Source organism: Asterias rubens, chromosome 1, assembly GCF_902459465.1.
Source record: "Asterias rubens chromosome 1, eAstRub1.3, whole genome shotgun sequence".
NCBI lineage: Eukaryota > Metazoa > Echinodermata > Asteroidea > Forcipulatida > Asteriidae > Asterias > Asterias rubens.
Genome location: NC_047062.1, coordinates 15,134,128 through 15,153,720, shown reverse-complemented (window position 1 = coordinate 15,153,720; position 19,593 = coordinate 15,134,128). Strand labels below are relative to the sequence as shown.

The window sequence follows — 19,593 nt, the reverse complement described above, 5'->3', positions numbered from 1 at the left end:
TCGCGAGAAGAAGCTTCAAACGTGTTTTTGTCTATTTTAGGCTTTTAAGGGCTTATGGAAATTGCCCTGTTGTATAATAAAGTGACTGAAAAAGCTTTTAAACTGACCTGCAGCCAAAACGTAACAGTTCCTCAATAAAAAAGAACAAGCAATGGGGGGGGGGGGAGGGGTCATTAAAGGTGTAAAACTTGTGTGGACTTGTAAGTAACACTTCTCAATTTCTTTACTTGCCTTATGAGTTGTTATAAACTTTTTCTTTTAAGTATTTTAGTGTGTAAGTTCATATGACCACGAAATTGGTCATGATCACAACCATTTAGGCATCAGAGATTCATTTTTTGAAAATGCATGGTTTAAGTCTTAGCTACTTTAACCTCCTGTTACTTCCTTGGGGCAAGTAAAATGCGCAGTCTACTTGCCCGGTGGACTACTTTACAAAAAGTTTCAAAGCAAGGCATGTCAGGCCCAGAGACCATTCTATTAAGAGACCATTCTATGGATTGAAATTCTATGGATCGCTTTCAAAAATTTAACTGAATTTTCCTTGATTGTTTTGGCCTCGGTGGCTCTCTTGTGAGATGGGCAATCCTTTTATCCTAACCGCTTGTGTCATTTATCTCTTTGGTTGAATTCATGTGTCTGTGATATTGAAGTAAATCAGAATAAATTGTAGCACGGACGTCTGTATACATGTACATACTTAAACCATAGCCCAGCGAGGCGCAATTCAATTACCACTGAGGACAGCATTCTCTTTGCATTCGTTAACTCACTCAAGAGATTCTTCACGGTGCTAGTTTCAATTTGAGTGTGTTGACATTTTAGCCGAGTCGGAACTACCCGCGTCAACAAGCTGATGGTTTGCTGATTGTGAAAGGTATATTCTCTTACTTTCCATCTGAATATTTGCACATGGAATGTGACATTGATTCCAACATGCATATGGAGGAAGAACAAATCACCACTTGCATGCTTGAGATATAACCATTTGGGTAATCACCCCATAATTAGAAATGCCCTGTTTTAGAGCAGTGGCTAGTGCATAAAGCACTCGACTGTCACCTCTGTGGCCCTGGTTCAATTCCAGGCTAAGGCCATGAGTAGCTAGAGTTGTGCATTGGTAAGGGTGACTAACCTTCCAAATTATTATTCTTCTTATTAAAAGCGATCTGTCTGTTTGAAGAAATTCTTCATAAAGCACTCGCCTCTCACCTCTCACCTCTGTGGCCCTGGTTCAACTCCGGGCTAAGGCCATATGTGAGTAGAGTTCTGCATTGGTTAGGGTGATTAACCTCCCAAATTATTCTTTTTATTAAGAGTGTTTTATCTGTTCAAAGAAATCCTGCATAAAGCACTCGCCTCTTGCTTCTGTGGGCGTGGTTCAACTCTACTGGTAAGTGCTGGTAAGGTTGATTAACCTCCTAAACTATTCTTCTTCTCAAAAGTGTTCTGTTTAAAGAGGCCCTGCAGCAGCTGGATCGTCAGTCTAAAGATTTGGTGTAATTGGCGAGTTACAAAAAATGTATTTGGTTACTTGAACATGACACCTCCTCAGTCCTTGTTGTGACACATTAGGACAATTACAGGGAGCAGTCGGGTGTAAATGTTAGAGAGAGACCTGTCACACCTTGTGTCATCCCCAGCTAATTGGCTAACAGTTGTCGCACAAAGTCAAGTACGCGCAGGTGATCACCAAGACCAAGCAATTGGTTGGGATATAGGAGCATTAACTGCATAAGGCCTTTAGGTCAAAAACAAGGTTTTTAATTGAAATGTAAGGGATGATTATGTCATGCGTACCCCCAATCAAAGTTTCATGGGGCTGCTTACCACAATGGTGCCCTGTAAATAGGGGAAAGTTACACTAATTTCAAGTGAGAAAATAGAATTAGCTGTTGCAAACAACTTACCAACCAAATGGACCAAGAGTATAAATGCAAAAAATAGTTAATGGCCTGACGTTTCGACCCTAGCAGAGTCTTTCTCGAAGGCTAAATGACAACACAACAAACATGAACAGGTAACTAAGTGAAACATAAGCAGTGAAGTGGAAATACATGAATGGGGTTAGAAAGCATACATAAAAAAGCAGGGGGTAAACAATGAATAGGGGGACAAAAAGGGGGGGGGGTGAAGGGAAGGGACTGGCTTGACCACAAGCAAGAAGATGGAAACACAAAGGACAACATCAAGGGTGGTGAGGTTGGGTAAAAAGTAATTTATTAGTGAATGAGGCTCAAGGTAAAAGGCTATGGGGAAAAAAGGAGACTGCAAAACAAAAGGTTTATTAGTCGTTTCCTTCTGTGGAAGTGTCGTGGCCGAGCGGTTAAGAGCACTGAATTCAAACTCTGGTGTTTCTGATCAGCAGAGTGTGGGTTCGAATCCCCAGCCGTGACACTGTGTCCTTGAGCAAGACACTTAACCATTGCTTCGTCCTTCGGATGGGACGTAAAGCGGTTGGTCCCATGTGTTGTGTAACGCATGTAAAAGAACCCAGTGCACTTATCGAAAAGAGAAGGGGTTCGCCCCGGTGTTCCTGGTTGTGGCTGCTTAATGCGCCGTAGCACCTTGTAAACCCTTATAAGGTGCTAAATAATTGGGTCTCAGAATTCATCACTGCAATAACCTATCTTTCTGAAAGTTTGTATATACTCAGCGCCTTGAGTACCTTGTTTGGTAGATACGTGCGCTATATAAGACTTCGATATTATTATTATGTTCAGACCATGGGGTTGAATGGTCTGGAGGCGTCTAATCCAGAGTTTCTCCCTATTCAAACGCACAGTCTCTCTGTGGTTGCCTAGTGCCTCTATGCCCTGTAAGATCATGTCAGAAATGGAGTGATTAGGAAGATTGAAGTGATGACCTACAGGTGTATCTAGCTTTTGGGTCTTGACTGTAGATCTGTGGCCGTAGAAACGCCTCTTGAGTGTAGTCCTTGTTTCACCTATATATTGAACACCACAGACTCTGCAAGATATGAGATAAATGAGATTAGTGGTGGTGCAGGTGACATGACCCCTTGTCTTATGGGTGGTACCGCCGGTGTTACTGGTGAAGGAGTCCGATTCCCTGATGTGTTGTCTACAGACGGTGCAATTGGAGATGTTGGAACACCTAAAAGTTCCCTGTGGTAGAGGGGGATTAACATCATCATTAATGGGAGGGACTTCTGCCTGGACAATGAGATCCCTGAGACTTGGTGGGCGTCTGTAGGCAACTATGGGTTCTTCCTGCACAGCACGTTGAAGGCGATCTGATGTGTGAAGAATATGATGGTTAGAACTGGTTATTTTACGAATGGGAGGAAGTGAGGGGTAGAAAGTGACAACAAAAGGAACTTTCCCCGTAGGACTCTGTTGTTTCTTGGGTCCTTTGGAAAGTACTGACTCCCTAGAACGAGCCTTGACTTTCTGGATAGCTCGATGGACTGCTAGAGAGCTATGACCCCTGGAAACAAGGTGTTTCTTAAGTTCCTGTGAGTGGTGGATAAAATCAGAATCATTAGAACAGATTCGACGGAGTCTGAGGGCCTGACTGTAGGCTATGCTGGTTTGCAGTGTCGGGGGTGACAGCTAGTGGAATGTAGGTATTGGTGTTTATCTGTGGGTTTAACGAAGAGATCTTTGGTTAAGCCTTCATCCGTCTTGAGAACCTTGACATCCAGAAAGTGTGTATCCTTGGTTGAGTATTCGCTCGTGAATTTGATGGTCCTGTGGAAGGAATTTATGTGATTAATGAAAGCTTTGAGGCTTGCTTCATCGCTTGTCCAGATGAAAAAGATGTCATCGATATAACACCACCAGACCCAGGGACGGCAAGGGGCTGATGCCAACATGCGCTGTTCAAGATGGTTCATGAAAATGCCATTGATGGTGCCGTACGTGTGCCCATTGCAGTGCCCTGTACCTGTAGGAAATTCATACCCATGAAAGAAAAGTTGTTTTTTGTTAGAACATGTTGCATGAGGGATACAATGTCTGAAATGGGCGTCTGAAATTTCTGCATCTGAAAGGGTACACGGTGAGAGGTTAATTACTGTGGATTGAGGGGCCGACGGTTCAGCTTCAGTGGGTACATTGCGTTTGAATCGTCTCCGTCTGTGATGCTGCTGTTTGGAGACAAGACGACCAACCTTGGTATTTCTCGTAGAAATCAGAACAGATTCAAGTTTAGTTAAACCAGCATCGATCTCACTGGTGAATGGCTCAAAACGGGCACTTGAGCAGATGGACCTAAGTTCCGCTTCAAGATAGGATATATCTCGGTTGAAGCTGTTGAGACAAACATCACAGTGTTTTGTTAGAATACGAATGAGACTAAGTGAAGTACTATGGAGTGTGTTGTTCCTAATTTCAAGTGTCATCATAACTCAAGCTTGTGGCGTTGTCGTGGCCGAGCTGTCTAGTGCATGGACTTAAGTTGTGGTGGTTAAGTTTTTGGAGTTTGTGTGTTCGAATCCAAGTCATGACACTTGCGTTCTTGGGCAAGATGCTTGAATGTAATTGCTTCCTTACACCCAGAGGTATAAATGGATACCTGCGATGGTAGATGTTGATATGTCAATGTAAAATGTGCTACATGTACATCAAAATAAGTTAGTATTATAATGAATAGGGTAGATGGCCTTAGCTTTCAATCCAAACCAGACCATAATTTTAAAGGAGCGCGATCGCGCTCGCGCTCCTCCGCGCTCCTTAATGTTTTCCAAGGAGAGCAAAAAAAAGCGCTCCTTACAAATTTAACAAGAGCATGTTTTTTCAATACCCTAATTGTTGATTAAAATAAGCCGCTTGAATCTCGGAGTTTATAAGCCTGCTGCCACTTGAATGTTGCGAGTTGGCAGTGGCAAACGAGTCCTATTATAGTCTGCTCTGACTGTGTTTGCGTGCGCGCGTGCTTGATGATTACCGCAGCCGGTCACACAGACGAATGTGAGCGATTCCACACTGGTTGTGTTTTTGCGCGCACGTGCTTGATGTTTACCGCAGCCGGTCACACAGACGTATCTGTGTGGGGCCTATAGAATTCCACACTGGTGGGCGGGCTCTTACACTAAAGAGTGGTACCGCAAATACACGCTCATGATTGGTTAAGTATTTTGTCATGATAAAAGTATGCCGTAAAGGGGGGGGGGGGGGGGGGGATCTCCGGCCACCTAGCTGGACAAACGCATTTTGGAGTAAAAACAATTGAAAGGAACTGGGATCATGCACAGTAAACTACAGTAAGAGCCCCATGCTGCTCGACGTGAAAATTTTGTTTGCTTATGCTGGATTATGACATCAAGATGTCAAGTGTTCAATTATCAACATTCTTGAGGTGGAATTTGGAAAGTTATGGTTACGAGACGGCACCAATAAATGACAGGGTCATGGTAACCAAAATTTGGTGTAAGGTTTGTCGGACATATATCGACAAAATCAAGCAGGATAAAAGAATTCGTGGACAAGCCCAAGACATGAGCTAGATAGAACGCCAAGGGACAGCCGACCGGAACTACTCCCATTTTGTGCATTTCGTCCGATACTTTTCGTGGATTCATGAAAACATCGTCAAATAATTATTCTCAAGATATACCTGCAACTTTAAACACTTTTACAACCCCACAGTGATAAAAAGGTACACTGATTCGAATAATAAATACTTGTTGCTCACAAAAACGCTGTTTTAATGGCGAAAATGTGTGTCAAACTTCATAAAAAATGTCCCGCTGAATTACACACAAAATGGTGGCCATTGAGAAAGTTTTCGCCGTTACGTCATGAACTTGGGTCTCACTCGGGCCCACACAGCTTTGACGTCAAAGCTAATCATACGCACTGGGGATGGTCAGATCTGGGTCGACCCGGGAAATCTAATCGAACGCACCCGCAAGTAATTGTATGCCCCCCCCCCCCCCCAACCCAAAGGATATTTTTGGCTCCAATTCAAGTCCCGCCCGCCCAGCTCTCGAGCCCAGCCCTCAAACCCCTCGTACATTTTAAATAGCGCCATTGCAACAACTACTGCCAGCGCGCGTCCTTCATTCTTGGCGCTTGCAACGCCGGTCCAATCACAAGTCACATAATCGCGTACTGATGCATATGGAAGATCCCACGTACTACCCATTGTATGCAGATATTTTTCCAGACCAATCACAAGCACACATGGTGTTGTAGCTCATGCATATGGATAAGTTTGCACTGTGTATAATAATTATGTACTGCATGTCCAGTACAAGTGTACAAAAGTATGGCCCGTGGTCGGCCCTGTGTGCAGTATGTGAAGCTGGCCGTACCAAGGCAGGCTAATCAGTCGCGGTCGTTTTGTGGCGCGATCGACGATCGGCAGCAGTCGGTGGTTCCCCACACTGCTTCATAATACCAATACGGATTACGCTGACGTACATGTACACACTACGGTGCCGATGTGCACAGCCACAGACAAGAATGTTTCTTTGCTCTGGAGAGAGCTACAGACAACTACAGTATTAAACAAGCCCCAAGAAATAACAAAATAATTGAAAAATAGCGGACACAGTTTTTCTGTTATCTTTAGGCAAATTCACAAAAGATAATTACTATAAAGTTAAGACAATTTCATTCTCTGCCATATTTTGTACTTAGGCCTATTCTTTTTTTTCTCAAAGGGTGGCAACATTAACAGCGGATAACCAAACTTTTTATTTTTAGGGGGGGGGGGTGCCTGGGGGATATACATAATTGTGGGGTCTATTTAATTTATCGAAACATTCATTTTGATTGCAAAAAAGTTGTTTCATGATTAAAGTAAACTCATTAAATTGAGTAAGAAAAAGTTAAACAACTGGTGAACTTTGTGTTCATTTTCTTGAGTACGTGTTCATTAAACTTGGGTTTTGTTAGCGAGAGCAAAACGCTCTCCTTAATTCATTTTCTTGAATTAAGGAGAGCAATTTACAGCTCTCCTCGGATTTATTAAAATGAAGGCCTGCCAAACTGGACCTTCAGAGGCATAAAACCAGTACAAACAAATACATATCCATTTATAGAAAAAGAGAGGGGAAAGAGATTAAGGGAAGGATCCAGAAACAACCAGTTAGTATTGATATAATTATTTGAGTTTGGTATAGCTGCATAGATGAACCCAAGGTAAAATGTTTTCAATTCCAGTCATTCTATTCATTTTATCGTTGACTGTATGGTTTTGTAATCCAATTTCTGCCAAGGCAATTGTCATTATGGTCATCTGTTTAAACATCTATCTATCTAATTTCTTTCCAAAGTTGACAGCTTTACATCTCCACATACCGGGAATACAGAAAGTCCTTGTTGTGTATGGTTGTTTATACTTGTTTGTCAACTTGAAGAATGTTATGATGATATTACTTCTCATATCCATCAACCAGTGGCGCTCAAGGCGACTACTTTGAATTTGCTCCTTTAATGTAGTGCCATGTCAAGTTTTCCATGGTGCTGTGGTGCAATATGCTGCCAATCAAACCAGGAACACCGGGGCGAACCGCTTCCCTTTCTGATTTGCATTGGGTTATGTACACACAACACACGGGACCAACGGCTTTACGTAAATTTTGTTTCAGTGAAACTGTGACAAGATGGTATCTTGAAACAGCAAGAGGAACAACTCAAATCAGATGGACTTAAAAAATATTTTGATCTAACCTCGTCTTTGTTGTTTGATCCATTAGGGATTCAAGCAGCATTTCAAATTGTTTATACTTTGATGGCCTTCGGAAACGAACGGTTGCTCTGAAATACATCTACTAGTGGATTTTATAAAAGGCACACAGAGAAGCAAAAATAGAAAACTAAATGGTTGATTGATAAGAGGAATTGTGATGACCTTGATCAGATTGGCACTTAGGATGGCTTGCTTTTATTTTTCTTTCTAGCGGATGGGGGAGGGGGTGGCTTCGGGATAGATATGTCAAAGTAACTACTTGACGGTTGGGACATTGAAGAGGGAAGAAAAATAAAAGTGGAGTTGACATCTTCACTGCTTGGCATTTGTCAATGTTATGCTCGGTTCATACTTCCTGCAAATGTAAATGCGATACAAAAAGAATTTTGACGTCACAAATCCGCAGCAAATAGTTCGCGTGTTCGACTCCTGCGAAAAATATACTGTGAGACATTCACTGGAAAACAGCCCTATGACCAAATTTGCCTCGCATTTGCAGAAAGTATGGATCGAGCTTTATCCTTGTGCTGTGAACGCTTCAAGGGTTTTTGTCACAGCTCACTTTTAAGCTTTCATCTTTGAGAAGTAACAGAGCATGCTAAGATCAAGGTGATGCAAGGGGGTTAATAGGGATGTTACCTGGAGAGAGATCACCACTGTAAGCACTGAGCTGAGGAGAAGAGGAATGGAATTGAGTTAAAACAAGCTTAAAACAAAGCACCTGGACTCAGGGGAATGAAGATTTTGGGTTAACTGGTAATAAATTGAATATATCAGTCTTCCTTGTCGATTTGGAAAGTAGTTGGTATAGATTATGTTTCTAAACGGAATAGCACGACTCCCATTGAAGAGAGTTTTAAAAGAAAGAAAAAAGGATTTTTTACCTCAAGAATTTGAATCTTAAAAAAAAAAGGCTTCAGTCTGGCTGGCATCTGTTTGTTTTCTTTTAGTAATTTCTAGCAACTTTGTTGATGACCAATTGAGCCTGAATTTCACTGGGTTGTTATTTTATGCATATGTCGACACGCAGTTGATAATAACCACAAGTGTATCCTCTCTTTAAAGGCACTGAAAATTGGTCATCAAAGGTGCAGGAGAACAATGAGAGAAAAAACACCATGTTGCACAAATTTGTGTACTTTCAGATGCCTATAGAAGCCTTCATAAAGAGATTGTTTTTTATTCTTAAAACCCAACAAATGGATTGATAGATTTCATCGACCATTGAACAAGTTTTCCATTCCAAGGGTTTTAGTGGAAAACAGATTCCAATTAAGCTTTTCTACGCCGCCGTCCGGATCTTGCGGGAAGAGCAGGAGATTGTGATCGAGATGGGGAGAGGAAAAAACAATTGACTAGAAGGGAAGGTCAATCATCTGATGAAAAATATCTCTTGATCTCACCTGCTTCATACTCCCAATCTCCATATTACGCTTCCGGGGTTTTCGTTTCTTCGCAGGTGTGCGTTATGTAGGAATATATGAATGATATTTTACCTTGATGAGATTCTGGTCTTTAGCGTTAATTACAAGGACGCTTTGATAGTCACGCACACGCCGGCGTGTTCAGCTGAAGAGAAGCTGTTGTGGTGATTTAGACCATAGAGCCAAGGACATGTTTAGACAAAGGCAGTGGGTAATATCTAGGGGGGGTGGATCCAGGGGGCGGAGCAAGCCCCCTCTTTTTCACATCACTCTTTTACACACTTGTTTTTTTCTCGCTGAGATTACAAGAGCTTAGTTAAACCATTTCAACTGATATTAAAGAGTTTCTCGAAAAAGAAAACCCCAAAACAAAAAAACACATAAATAGTGAACTTTTTATTTTAATATTTTTGTATGGAAGTCGCCAGACAGACAGGGCCTACAGGCCACTTCAAGGTGTGGGTTACCACCTTTACAGCCCATGCGGATGTACTGTAGGCTTGGGTATCATCCACTAGTAGCCTGGCTGGTAGAGCAGAAAGTACTACCTCGCCAACTTTAACAAAGCAATCATGGTTTAGTGTCTTGCCTAAGGACACAAGAGTCACGACCGGTACTCGAACCCACACTCGGCTGATGAAATACCAGAGTTGGAGTCCGGTGCTCTTAACCGCTATGCCATGACACGCCACAAATAAACTGAAATGTAATGGAGGCAGTAGGGTTGGCGTAGTTGCATTGTGTCCTCATCATCTTTAGGACCAGGTTTGAATCTTGCCAGGTGGATTGGGTTTTTAGTCTCTAACTGATTGCATCTAGGCTTTTTATTGTTGAGAAAGATAACAATGGAGTTTGAATTACTGAATTAAATAGTGGAGGGTGGACTGATCTGATGTAAAAAAAGAAAAGGCCTGAAAATCTGACTTGTTATTTTTGTTGTGCCTCATTGACTGAAATAGAAAAAAGTGAACTTTCATGCAGATTATTTTTATTTTTCAAGGTAGAACTTAGATAAGAAATAAAAACTCAATCCTTAAATCAAATGAAAATTATCTCCTTCCAAAATTCCCTAAACCGTACATGATCACTTCGAGAAAAACAAAAACCAATAATCAAATAATTCCACAGATTCAATTCCACAAATTCAATAACTTCTGTACTTGATGCACAATTATTGAATTAATATCCCTTTTCTGATCTTAAGCTGAGAAATACACAGACATTTACCGCAATGGAAAGTAGGTTAAATAAGCCCTAGGCAGTTTGTGCTTTGACAGGAAAAATGAACCGCTCCTGTAAAAAGTGCAGCGGAACAATTTGAAACGAAGCATAAAATACTAAAGAAAATTAAACGAGTTACACTTTCCAGGTGCACTGTACTACACAAAAAAGACAGTCCTATTCCATGAATGGTTCACAGACATCTCCCGGAGAATTTTCAAATGATTAAAGAAGCATTACAGAATTGGTTTATATTGCTAACAAAACAGTTGCTGGCAGTGTTAGCATTTTATGTCATCCACCACTTACATAAACTGACAAAGTTTGAGATCGATCAGCCATCTGGGTCACAAGAAAAATAGTGCAAAACCAATTACACATTTTGCATGACATCGATTTAAAAAAAAATGAATAAAATGCTCAGTGAGCCATAAACTCCAAACGGGAAATTAGTTTTATTTATTTCTCATCAAATATGACATTTCAGACAGAAATATTTCAAGGGATGTTTTCTTCTATCATCATTACTAGACACCTCGTAAGTTTTATGTAAATCTGTAATCTTAGACGATTTTTGTTGCTGTACCAAACCTGTAATGTTCCTTTAACTCCTATTCATTTGAGCATTAAAGAATTCCCTAAAAACCTCTCCAATTACAAAAGCACTTTACAGACATTTCCGTATCCATCTTAATCAAACGCACAAACTAAATCTGACATATTGGAGAAAAAATAGTTATATTTGGGTTTTACTCTTAAACACTGAAGGTTAGACGGTCGCAACAAAATATTTTTTGTCGCTGTTGAAATATTTACATCTATTTTAATAAATATTTAGCCCTTTGGGGAAAAAAGAAGGAGAATTTGATTGAGTACAAGGGCTCCCCTACATGTACATGAGGCAAAGGTTTTAAGAGACTTTTCAGGCTATTTTATAACGATTTTGCTTAGTTTTCTGAGGGCCAAAGTATGAAAAAATCATCAGGAAAAATAATCGAAAGTACACAAATGAATTCCCCTTGCATGTAGAGTCTCTTTTGGGGCTCAAAGAATACTTGTTGTGGAAATAAAACTTGAAGTACGTACAAGTGGCCAAAATTAGCAGAGCTCTTGTCTAACTTTCACTCCCATCCCATGGGTTATTCTGTTTAATCCATTAAACTGAATTTACAGTTTCCCCTGAGGCTAAGTTAGCAAAGGGCACTTTGTAATCAGCCACGCTTCCCCCGGAAATTTTCGTTCATGGACCGTTTGATTCCGATCTCTTGAATTACACATCCAAGTTGCAATGAGATATGCTGGTGAAGGAATCTAAAGTGCTTGAGAAGAAATGATGATGCAAAAACACGCTAAGGTATTCAGTGAACCCGTTGGTCTGACAATGTCAAGTGAGTAAACGGGAGGACGGAATTCTTCTGAGCTGCCCCAACACTAGTGATAAAAATCGGTTCGACTAAATTGCATGTTTTATGCATATCTGGCATAGCTTTGGAAGACTCTATTTACCCAAAGGATTTCCATATATTAGCGGAGACAAATTTGTTTTTGCAGGTGAAAAGAGAAAAACCTTGGCTTAACCCGGCTTTTTCTGTCACTGCCACTCGGCTACAGAATAAATTTCCTATTTCTGTTAGAAATTCGACTGGTCTCACACCTTTTTGAAAGGCCCAAAGACCCATGTATTTCCTGTCTGCCTCTTCCCTAACCCCCTTTTTCTGTTTTTCTCATCCTTCCTTTTTAAAAGGCGCTTTATAAAGGTCCTGTTTTATTAGTATCATTACTTTAAATGTCTCTTCTCCATTACTTCACACACAAATAATCACACAGATGATGTAGTGCCACTTTAAAAAAAAACTTATTTTGGTTCAAGACTGCATCGGGGGATGGATCAACATGCTGAGATGTAATTCACATTCTAAATACCGCATTTAATTTCCCTTAAAATATCAGTGTGTCGGATGTAATAAATTCTTGGTATTAATTTCATCTCTGATTTCATTTGCACTTACAATAAGTCACATTTACACAGATGTTCGCCGCATAAAAGTTAATGGTTCACACTTTATCAATAAAGGGGCATTGACAGACAGGAATCCACTCATGGTTTTCTATTAGCTGTACAAACATAAAGAAGGACCCCCAAAACACAAACAAAAATCTCATTTTTTAAGGGGTGGTGGATTCTGAGCTACATTGATCACTGTTCAAAATTAAATTTGTCAGCGAACATTTGTATAGTATTCATGCTAATGACCAAGACAACCAACCAGCCTTCACAGTTGGTGTATCTAAACATATGCATAAAATAACAAACCTGTGAAAATTTGAGCTCAATCGATCTTCGAACTTGCAAGATAATAAAAGAAAAATCACCCATGTCACACGAAGTTGTGTGTGTTTAGATGGTTGATTTCGAGACCTCAAGTTCTAAATCTGAGGTCTCGAAATCAAATTCATGGAAAATTACTTCTTTCTCGAAAACTATGGCACTTCAGAGGGAGCCGTTTCTCACAATGTTTTATACCATCAACCTCTCCCCATTACTCGTCACCAAGAAAGGTTTTATGCTAAAAATTATTTTGAGTAATTACCAATAGTGTCCACCGCCTTAAAACAAAAACATGCAAAAACTATTTAAAAACACAACTTGATGATACCATTAACTTGACTAATAATAACCACTGATTAATCTTGACAATTTCCGTAGTAATGCACTTGTAAATTGTCATTTAAACTTCCCCCTGAGCTGAATTCACAAATTGCTGCCGAAAGGTCTTGTGTACTCTCACTTTATTTGATCAGGGGGGACGGCTATGAAAGTAAAAGGGAATGTTTGCATTGTCTGCTGGATGTCTGGCCAAACCTGTTTGTGTAAACCTCTAGCAGAAAGGAAACAACAGTAGATTCGAAGGCTCATCTCAGGGACTCCCACTACGGGCAAGCATCAATACACCTGCTTCATATAATGTTGATAGTCAATTTAAAGTTTCATTTTGAGTTGCAAGGAGCTTCAGGTTTTGTTGTTCCTGGGCCTAACACATCAGATCATCATCTTACGTCGCTTAAGCCCGGCTCAACCTCCTGCGAATGTGAATACGAAGCAAATTTCGACGTCACAAATTGGCAACAAATAGTTTGCATCGGTTGATATAAATGTGCTTAACTCCTGCGAAGCATTCCCTGCGAAAAACAGACATGTTATGTGAAAATTCGCTTCGCATTCCTATTTGCAGGAAGTATGAATCGGAGTCCCTGAAAACCAAAGGTTATGTGTGTGCAATCTTTGGTGTGTGGTGTTTAATTCTACACCAGTAAAATGACTTTCCAGCGTGTGTAATAGGTAGTCAGACCTAGAATGGAGCAGGGTCACCCTGTACCATGCCTGAACTTTCTATTTGTCATCATATAACTCCTGAGAATCTGGAAATTGAGTTACTTGTGGAATTTTATGGTGTTTACAGACTCATCATTTTCCACTTGGATGGGGGTGAGCTACTCACCTCAAAAGCATTGGAATCAACCCAAATCATACAAGCTTATTCAAGGGTATGGACTTCTTCCTGCAACTGCAGAGTCATCCCTGATTCTGCAGAAAAATCCCTGACAATTATCAAACTTGTTCATGTTCTGTTGAACAAATTTTGAAAAACAGCTAGGGAAATAAAGGCAGATGTTAGGAAGATGTGAATCGTGAGATATTTCTTAAGGATGAGATGAGATGATGGAGGTGATTGCTCTTACTGGGGCCGACAATCCAGAGAGTAAACATTGCCTTCTGTTGTTTTGAGGACAGACATCTGTTACGCTGGGGGGTTTTCTTTTATAAATAGAATGGGTCGTCATTAGTAGTGGTACCTGTAGATGTTGTTATATGCAGGGACCAATTTATCAGAATTTCATTATAGTTTGTTGGGGCAGTCAAAGACTATATGTCTACTTCAAATTATTTATTTCAGGTGGCGTGTCATGACCGAGCGGTTAAGAGCATCGGATTCAAGCTCTGGTGTTTGGCCAGGCTTCGGACTGATGATACCCAAGCCTACATTCGTATGGACTGTAAAAGCGGTAACCCTGTCTCAGCCCTAGGAGTAGGTGGCAACGGCCTCTGGAAAAAATCATTGTAGCCCACACCTTGAAGTGGCCTTCCGGCCTTGTGTGTCTAGCGACTTGCATAAAAAAAATATAATAATAAAAAAAATAAAAAAAATAAAAAATCAACCGTAAGTTGAGGTAAACTGACTGGGTTAATTTGTTTTGATATTATTTCCCCAAATTGATTGGAACGGGATTTGGACCTGTGCCCTCTGGATAATGTCCCACTGTTCTACCAACTGAGCTATCTAGCCATATTGTTGGCTGTCTCCCTATTTAATCAATATCTTTTGTTGGGATGCCAGTCAAAAACCATACAACCTGTAGCTGCCATATAGCCAGGGATCACCCAAGTTTACGATACAACCTGGGAAGCGGCAGCAGAGGGATTATTTCAAATATCAAGTAGGCTTTTATATAAACCACAAGGGAAACAAATTATTTATAATCATTGTCTACACCATGTTTTGAAGTTATAGCATTTTGATAATTTAAAAAACGGTTTAACAAGGTTCTAATTAAAAAAAACAATGCCCAATTTTTTCAGGAATATAAAATAAACTGTAAAGAGTTGTATCAATATTTGAATTCATACATTTTTTTTTATTCACATCAACCTTTTAGAGACCATAGGCCTACATGTTGCGGCCCAAAACGGATTGACTCAAAATAACCACAGCAGCCTTAAAAACGCCTGCAGGATGTGGCCTACATCCACTCAACAAAAATGGTGAAAGTGAAGGTTATGACCCGAATTTACATTTTCCATTCCAATCTTGAATCTTAAATGGTTGTACTCTCTCAAAAGCATTTCTGCTCTCCTGGAGAGGGTGGGTTGCAAATCCCATTTGTGGCGTGTGTTTGTGCTGTCAAGATTAGGCTTATTCAATGATGATATTGCCAATTTGTTCTGCTGAGAGATATTGTGATCCCTCGATCCCTCGTCTGACAGTGCCTCTCTCTGGAACCCTTGTCAACATAGTATCTATACTTCTGATACAAAACAACATTTATGATTAATTGTGTGTGTTTTTCCTGATTACTATACAAGAAAAAATAACGTTTAAAAAATCAATTGTAAAACAATGTGTGGGTGTTAGGTGGTGATTATACAGAAATGAGTGGTCGTTAAAAGGTTCATAAAATTCATTAGATGCAATCGTTAGTTTCTCAATTGGTGATTTCACAGAAAAGTCTTAATCCCAGATCTTATTTATTTATTTGTTTGTAAATGATTCGTCAGACGTTCAGCTAAGCCTGCAGCACGTTTAATTTGTATTTTTAAAAGTTTTTCAAGTGGTTTTTCTGAGCATAAATAAACCAAAAGTGAGCATGGCCACTGTTGTTTCAAAGCAACATTCAATAGTCACACTTTCCAGAGAATTTGTTTATAGTCTCAATAATTGCCAACCAGCAGATTTTATGTCTGAATTTAATGAGGTGGAATCTTTGTTTGAGTGACCTAATAGCAAGCCATCTTTTTTTAATTTGTTATTTTGCTGGCGTGTTTATTTGATATTTTGAGCTATTTTCGTCTTTACATGTGTTATCTACGTCAAATGTCTGTGACCTCCCCCAACCCTAAACCCAATTTGATATTCAAAATTACCTATATATAATGTTGCATTTTTTAAATGGTTATAAATGTAGTACTACTGCATGGTCACCCTGTACCACGCCTGCTATAGTTCTACATGTATTTGTCATCATCCTGAGAATCTGGAAATCATCTTACTTGTGGAATTTTATGGTGTGTTTACAGACACGTCATTACTTGTATATGGGGTGAAATTGGTTGAGATTCAAAATTTCCTATGTAATGTTCGATTTTATTAAAAGTCATGAATGTTTGGAACTGAACGAATGTAGTATTACTGTTCGTATACACTCCACATTTTTGGAACTGAATGCGTGTGTGTGAGCATGGGTAATAATAATGACAATTTAAATAGCATCTATGAAACATGCTCCTGGGCGCCTTAACAATTGAGAGAAAAAAAATCCATATAAAACCTTAGAGAAAATACAAATATTATAGGCATTATTGGAACGCTAACAAATCAAATAAGTAAGAACATTTTGGGATCAACACTAATAAAAAAAAAAAAACTGGCATTGCTATAAAAAAAAAATTGGTAATTTTACACATTTAAACCTAGGACCAATAACAGAAGAAGATAATAAGCCTTTTTGAGAAATATGGCGGACACAATGATACAACACTATAAGGTTTGGGTAAATTTGTCTGTATGAACCCAAACCAAACAGTACACACCTATCACCTCAAAAAGGGTTATAGATGAGGGACCGGTTGGATGCAGGTAAAACCATATCATCACCAGGGGGAAAAACAAATAAGTTGTTATTACCATATGCGGCCTGACCAGTTTTATCTTGTTATTTTTAACACACAAACCACAACCTGCACCTGAAGAGAGCTTTGACATCATAGTGATTTCTGTGAATGACTAATAAAGTTCAAATGGGGCTGATTGTTCATTCATGCGAATCTCTTATTTTAATGTCTGCAACTTCTGTTCTGAATAACAAATGTTCGCTTACTTTAAAAGCGAAATTAATTCAGGGAGGCCTTCTGTAGAAAGTTCAATCCCAAAACTTTCAGTTTATTATGTCAATATATGTCTTTTAGAAGAAACTTATAAATTGCATTTTGTTATTTATTTATTTTTTGTGGAATGTGGGAAAAATCTAAACGTTTCCTTGCTGAAAATATATCAGGTAGGCTTCTCAGAAATAATTTAATCACACCTTTTATGGTTTCTCAAAATATTTATGTTATTCCCTTGAATGATCAACTTTAATGTAATACTTAAATATTAATAACATGATTACATCTCATATTTGTTGACACCCTCACACCCTCTCACATTTCCGTCTGAAGATTTTCCGTCATGTCTTCTTTTTGTTTTGTTTCACACTATCATCTTTCATCTTCAGATGCACTGAGGGAGCAGTGTCCGAAGACATACTTCGTCTGTGATAACTTGGCTTGTGTTGGTCCTGATAAGGTGTGTGATCTCCACCTAGACTGTCTACTAGGGGAGGAGGAGACAAGCCAGCAGTGTGGTAGGTTCTTAGTTCCACACCGTTGCACTTTTTACCAGAAGCCAATTTCAAGACCAATTAGGGGCTTCAAATTAGATGTGCGTACTTCAAAAATTCACATTGATTTATGTCCTGAACCAAGGTTTGCTTTCATTGGAGAAAATATACCACAGAATTCTGGGCTAATATTCTATTGGATGAATACACAGACCTGGACCCAACTTCATAGAGCTGCTCAAAGGGAAGGTACACGATTGGTAATTACTCAAAACAAATGTTAACTTAAAAACTGACTTGGTAACGAGCATTGAAGAGCTGTTGATAGTATAAAACATTGTGGGAAACGACTCCCTCTGAAGTAACATAGTTTTTGAAAAAGAGGTAATTTCTCACTAAAATAATAAAAGACTTCTAGCTCCAAGTCTTTTATTCCTATCTGAAAGCACACAAATTCGTCCAACAAGGGTGTTTTTTCTTTCATAATTTTCATGCAACTTTGCCCAATTCGAACCCCAAGTTTTCACACTCGGAAATTTTATGCTTACAATGGGACACACAAAGTGAGAACACTGGTCTTTGACTTACCAAACGTGTACAGTGCCTTAAACAGACAAAACATAAACAGACAACATTGCTTAACATTTTTCTGCTAAGTACAAGTAAGAACTAAGTACAATATAAGTACCACTTACATTGTGCAAATGCAAAATGGTATTTTGGCTGTTAATTTTATTCTTGTAAGCTTGATTTTGTAGCTCTATAAAATTGAGTCCTGCACACTAAGCAGGGCCATGCTATTGGCTACTGGTTTCATCAGGCTTCCAGGGTGCAGTGGCTTTTTGCTCTTGGTACAACTTTAGGCTTTTTAGCTTTTTAAAGAGTTTTTATTTGACATTTTCCTGGTTTGGTTTGTGTACAGGAGTCATTCCATTTGGTGGAGCATGTTCATTTGAGGATGGCTGGTGTGCCTGGCAGAATGTACTACAGCAGGATCACTTTGACTGGACGAGAAATAATGGAAGCACACCGACCAGTAAAACAGGCCCAAGTATAGACCATACACTCGGAAATGATAGAGGTAATTGGGACAAGATTTTAAAGGCACTGGACACTATTGGTAATTACTCAAAATAATTATTAGCATAAAACCTTTCTTGGTGACAAGTAATGGGGAGAGGTTGGTGGTATAAAACATTGTGAGAAACAACTCCCTCTGAAGTGCCATAGTTTTGGAGAAAGAAGTAATTTTCCACGAATTTGATTTCGAGACCTCAAGTTTAGAACTTGAGGTCTCGAAATCAACCATCTAAACGCACACAACTTCGTGTGACAAGGGTGTTTTCTTCTTTCATTTTTATCTCGCAACTTTGATGGCTGATTGAGCTCAAATTTTCACAGGTTTGTTATTTATGCTTATGTTGAGATACACCAATTGTGAAGGCTGGTCTTTGACAATTACCAATAGTGTCCACTGCCTTTAAAACTTTATTGGTAACAATTAATGGAGAGCTGTTGATAGTGTAAACATTGTGAGAAACGGCTCCCTCTGAAGTAACGCAGTTTTTGAGAAAGAGATAATTGCTCTCTCAAATATTGAAAGACTTCGGGCCTGAAGCCTTTTATTAGGCATCTAAATGCACACACATTGTGCGACAAGGGTGATTTTTCTTTCTTTATTCTCTTGTAACTTTGATGACCAATTGAGCTATATTATTTTAAACTTTTTTTATAATTTTTTTTTAGGTCACTATGTCTACACTGAAGTTTCTGGTGCCGAATCAGGTCATACAGCTTTTCTCAGAAGTGTCTGGTTTCAGCCTCCACCTGCAGAGACATATGACAGAACCTCCCAGCACTATGAAACTTGTAAAGTATGACATTCTGAAGCCAGCCTAACGAGCCCTCTGACTACTTTTATGTGTTTTGACAACTATTTCAATGGTTTGGGGTACTTTTTGTATCACACAAAACGCAAACATCTACAGATTTACAGATTTATGTTAAACTTAAATGGTTTAAAGGTAATGATAGCAGAAAGCTTTCCTTGAAATCTTACTCGCTAGGGTGCTGTATCATTTGAGAAATTTAGCTATAAAAATCAAAGACCTTTAGAAGCATTAAGAAGTAT

The 19,593-nt window shown here is 39.4% G+C and overlaps 1 protein-coding gene across 1 annotated transcript in view; it reads left to right on the top strand.

Annotated features, from left to right (window-relative positions):
* Positions 1–19,593, top strand: part of LOC117290007 (ALK tyrosine kinase receptor-like) — a 69,963-nt gene that overhangs the window by 34,077 nt on the left and 16,293 nt on the right. Inside the window, exons 6-8 of the mRNA XM_033771227.1 lie at positions 17,358–17,486; positions 18,385–18,543; positions 19,209–19,336. Coding sequence (XP_033627118.1) covers positions 17,358–17,486; positions 18,385–18,543; positions 19,209–19,336 — 416 coding nt within the window. The remainder of the gene's footprint in view (positions 1–17,357; positions 17,487–18,384; positions 18,544–19,208; positions 19,337–19,593) is intronic.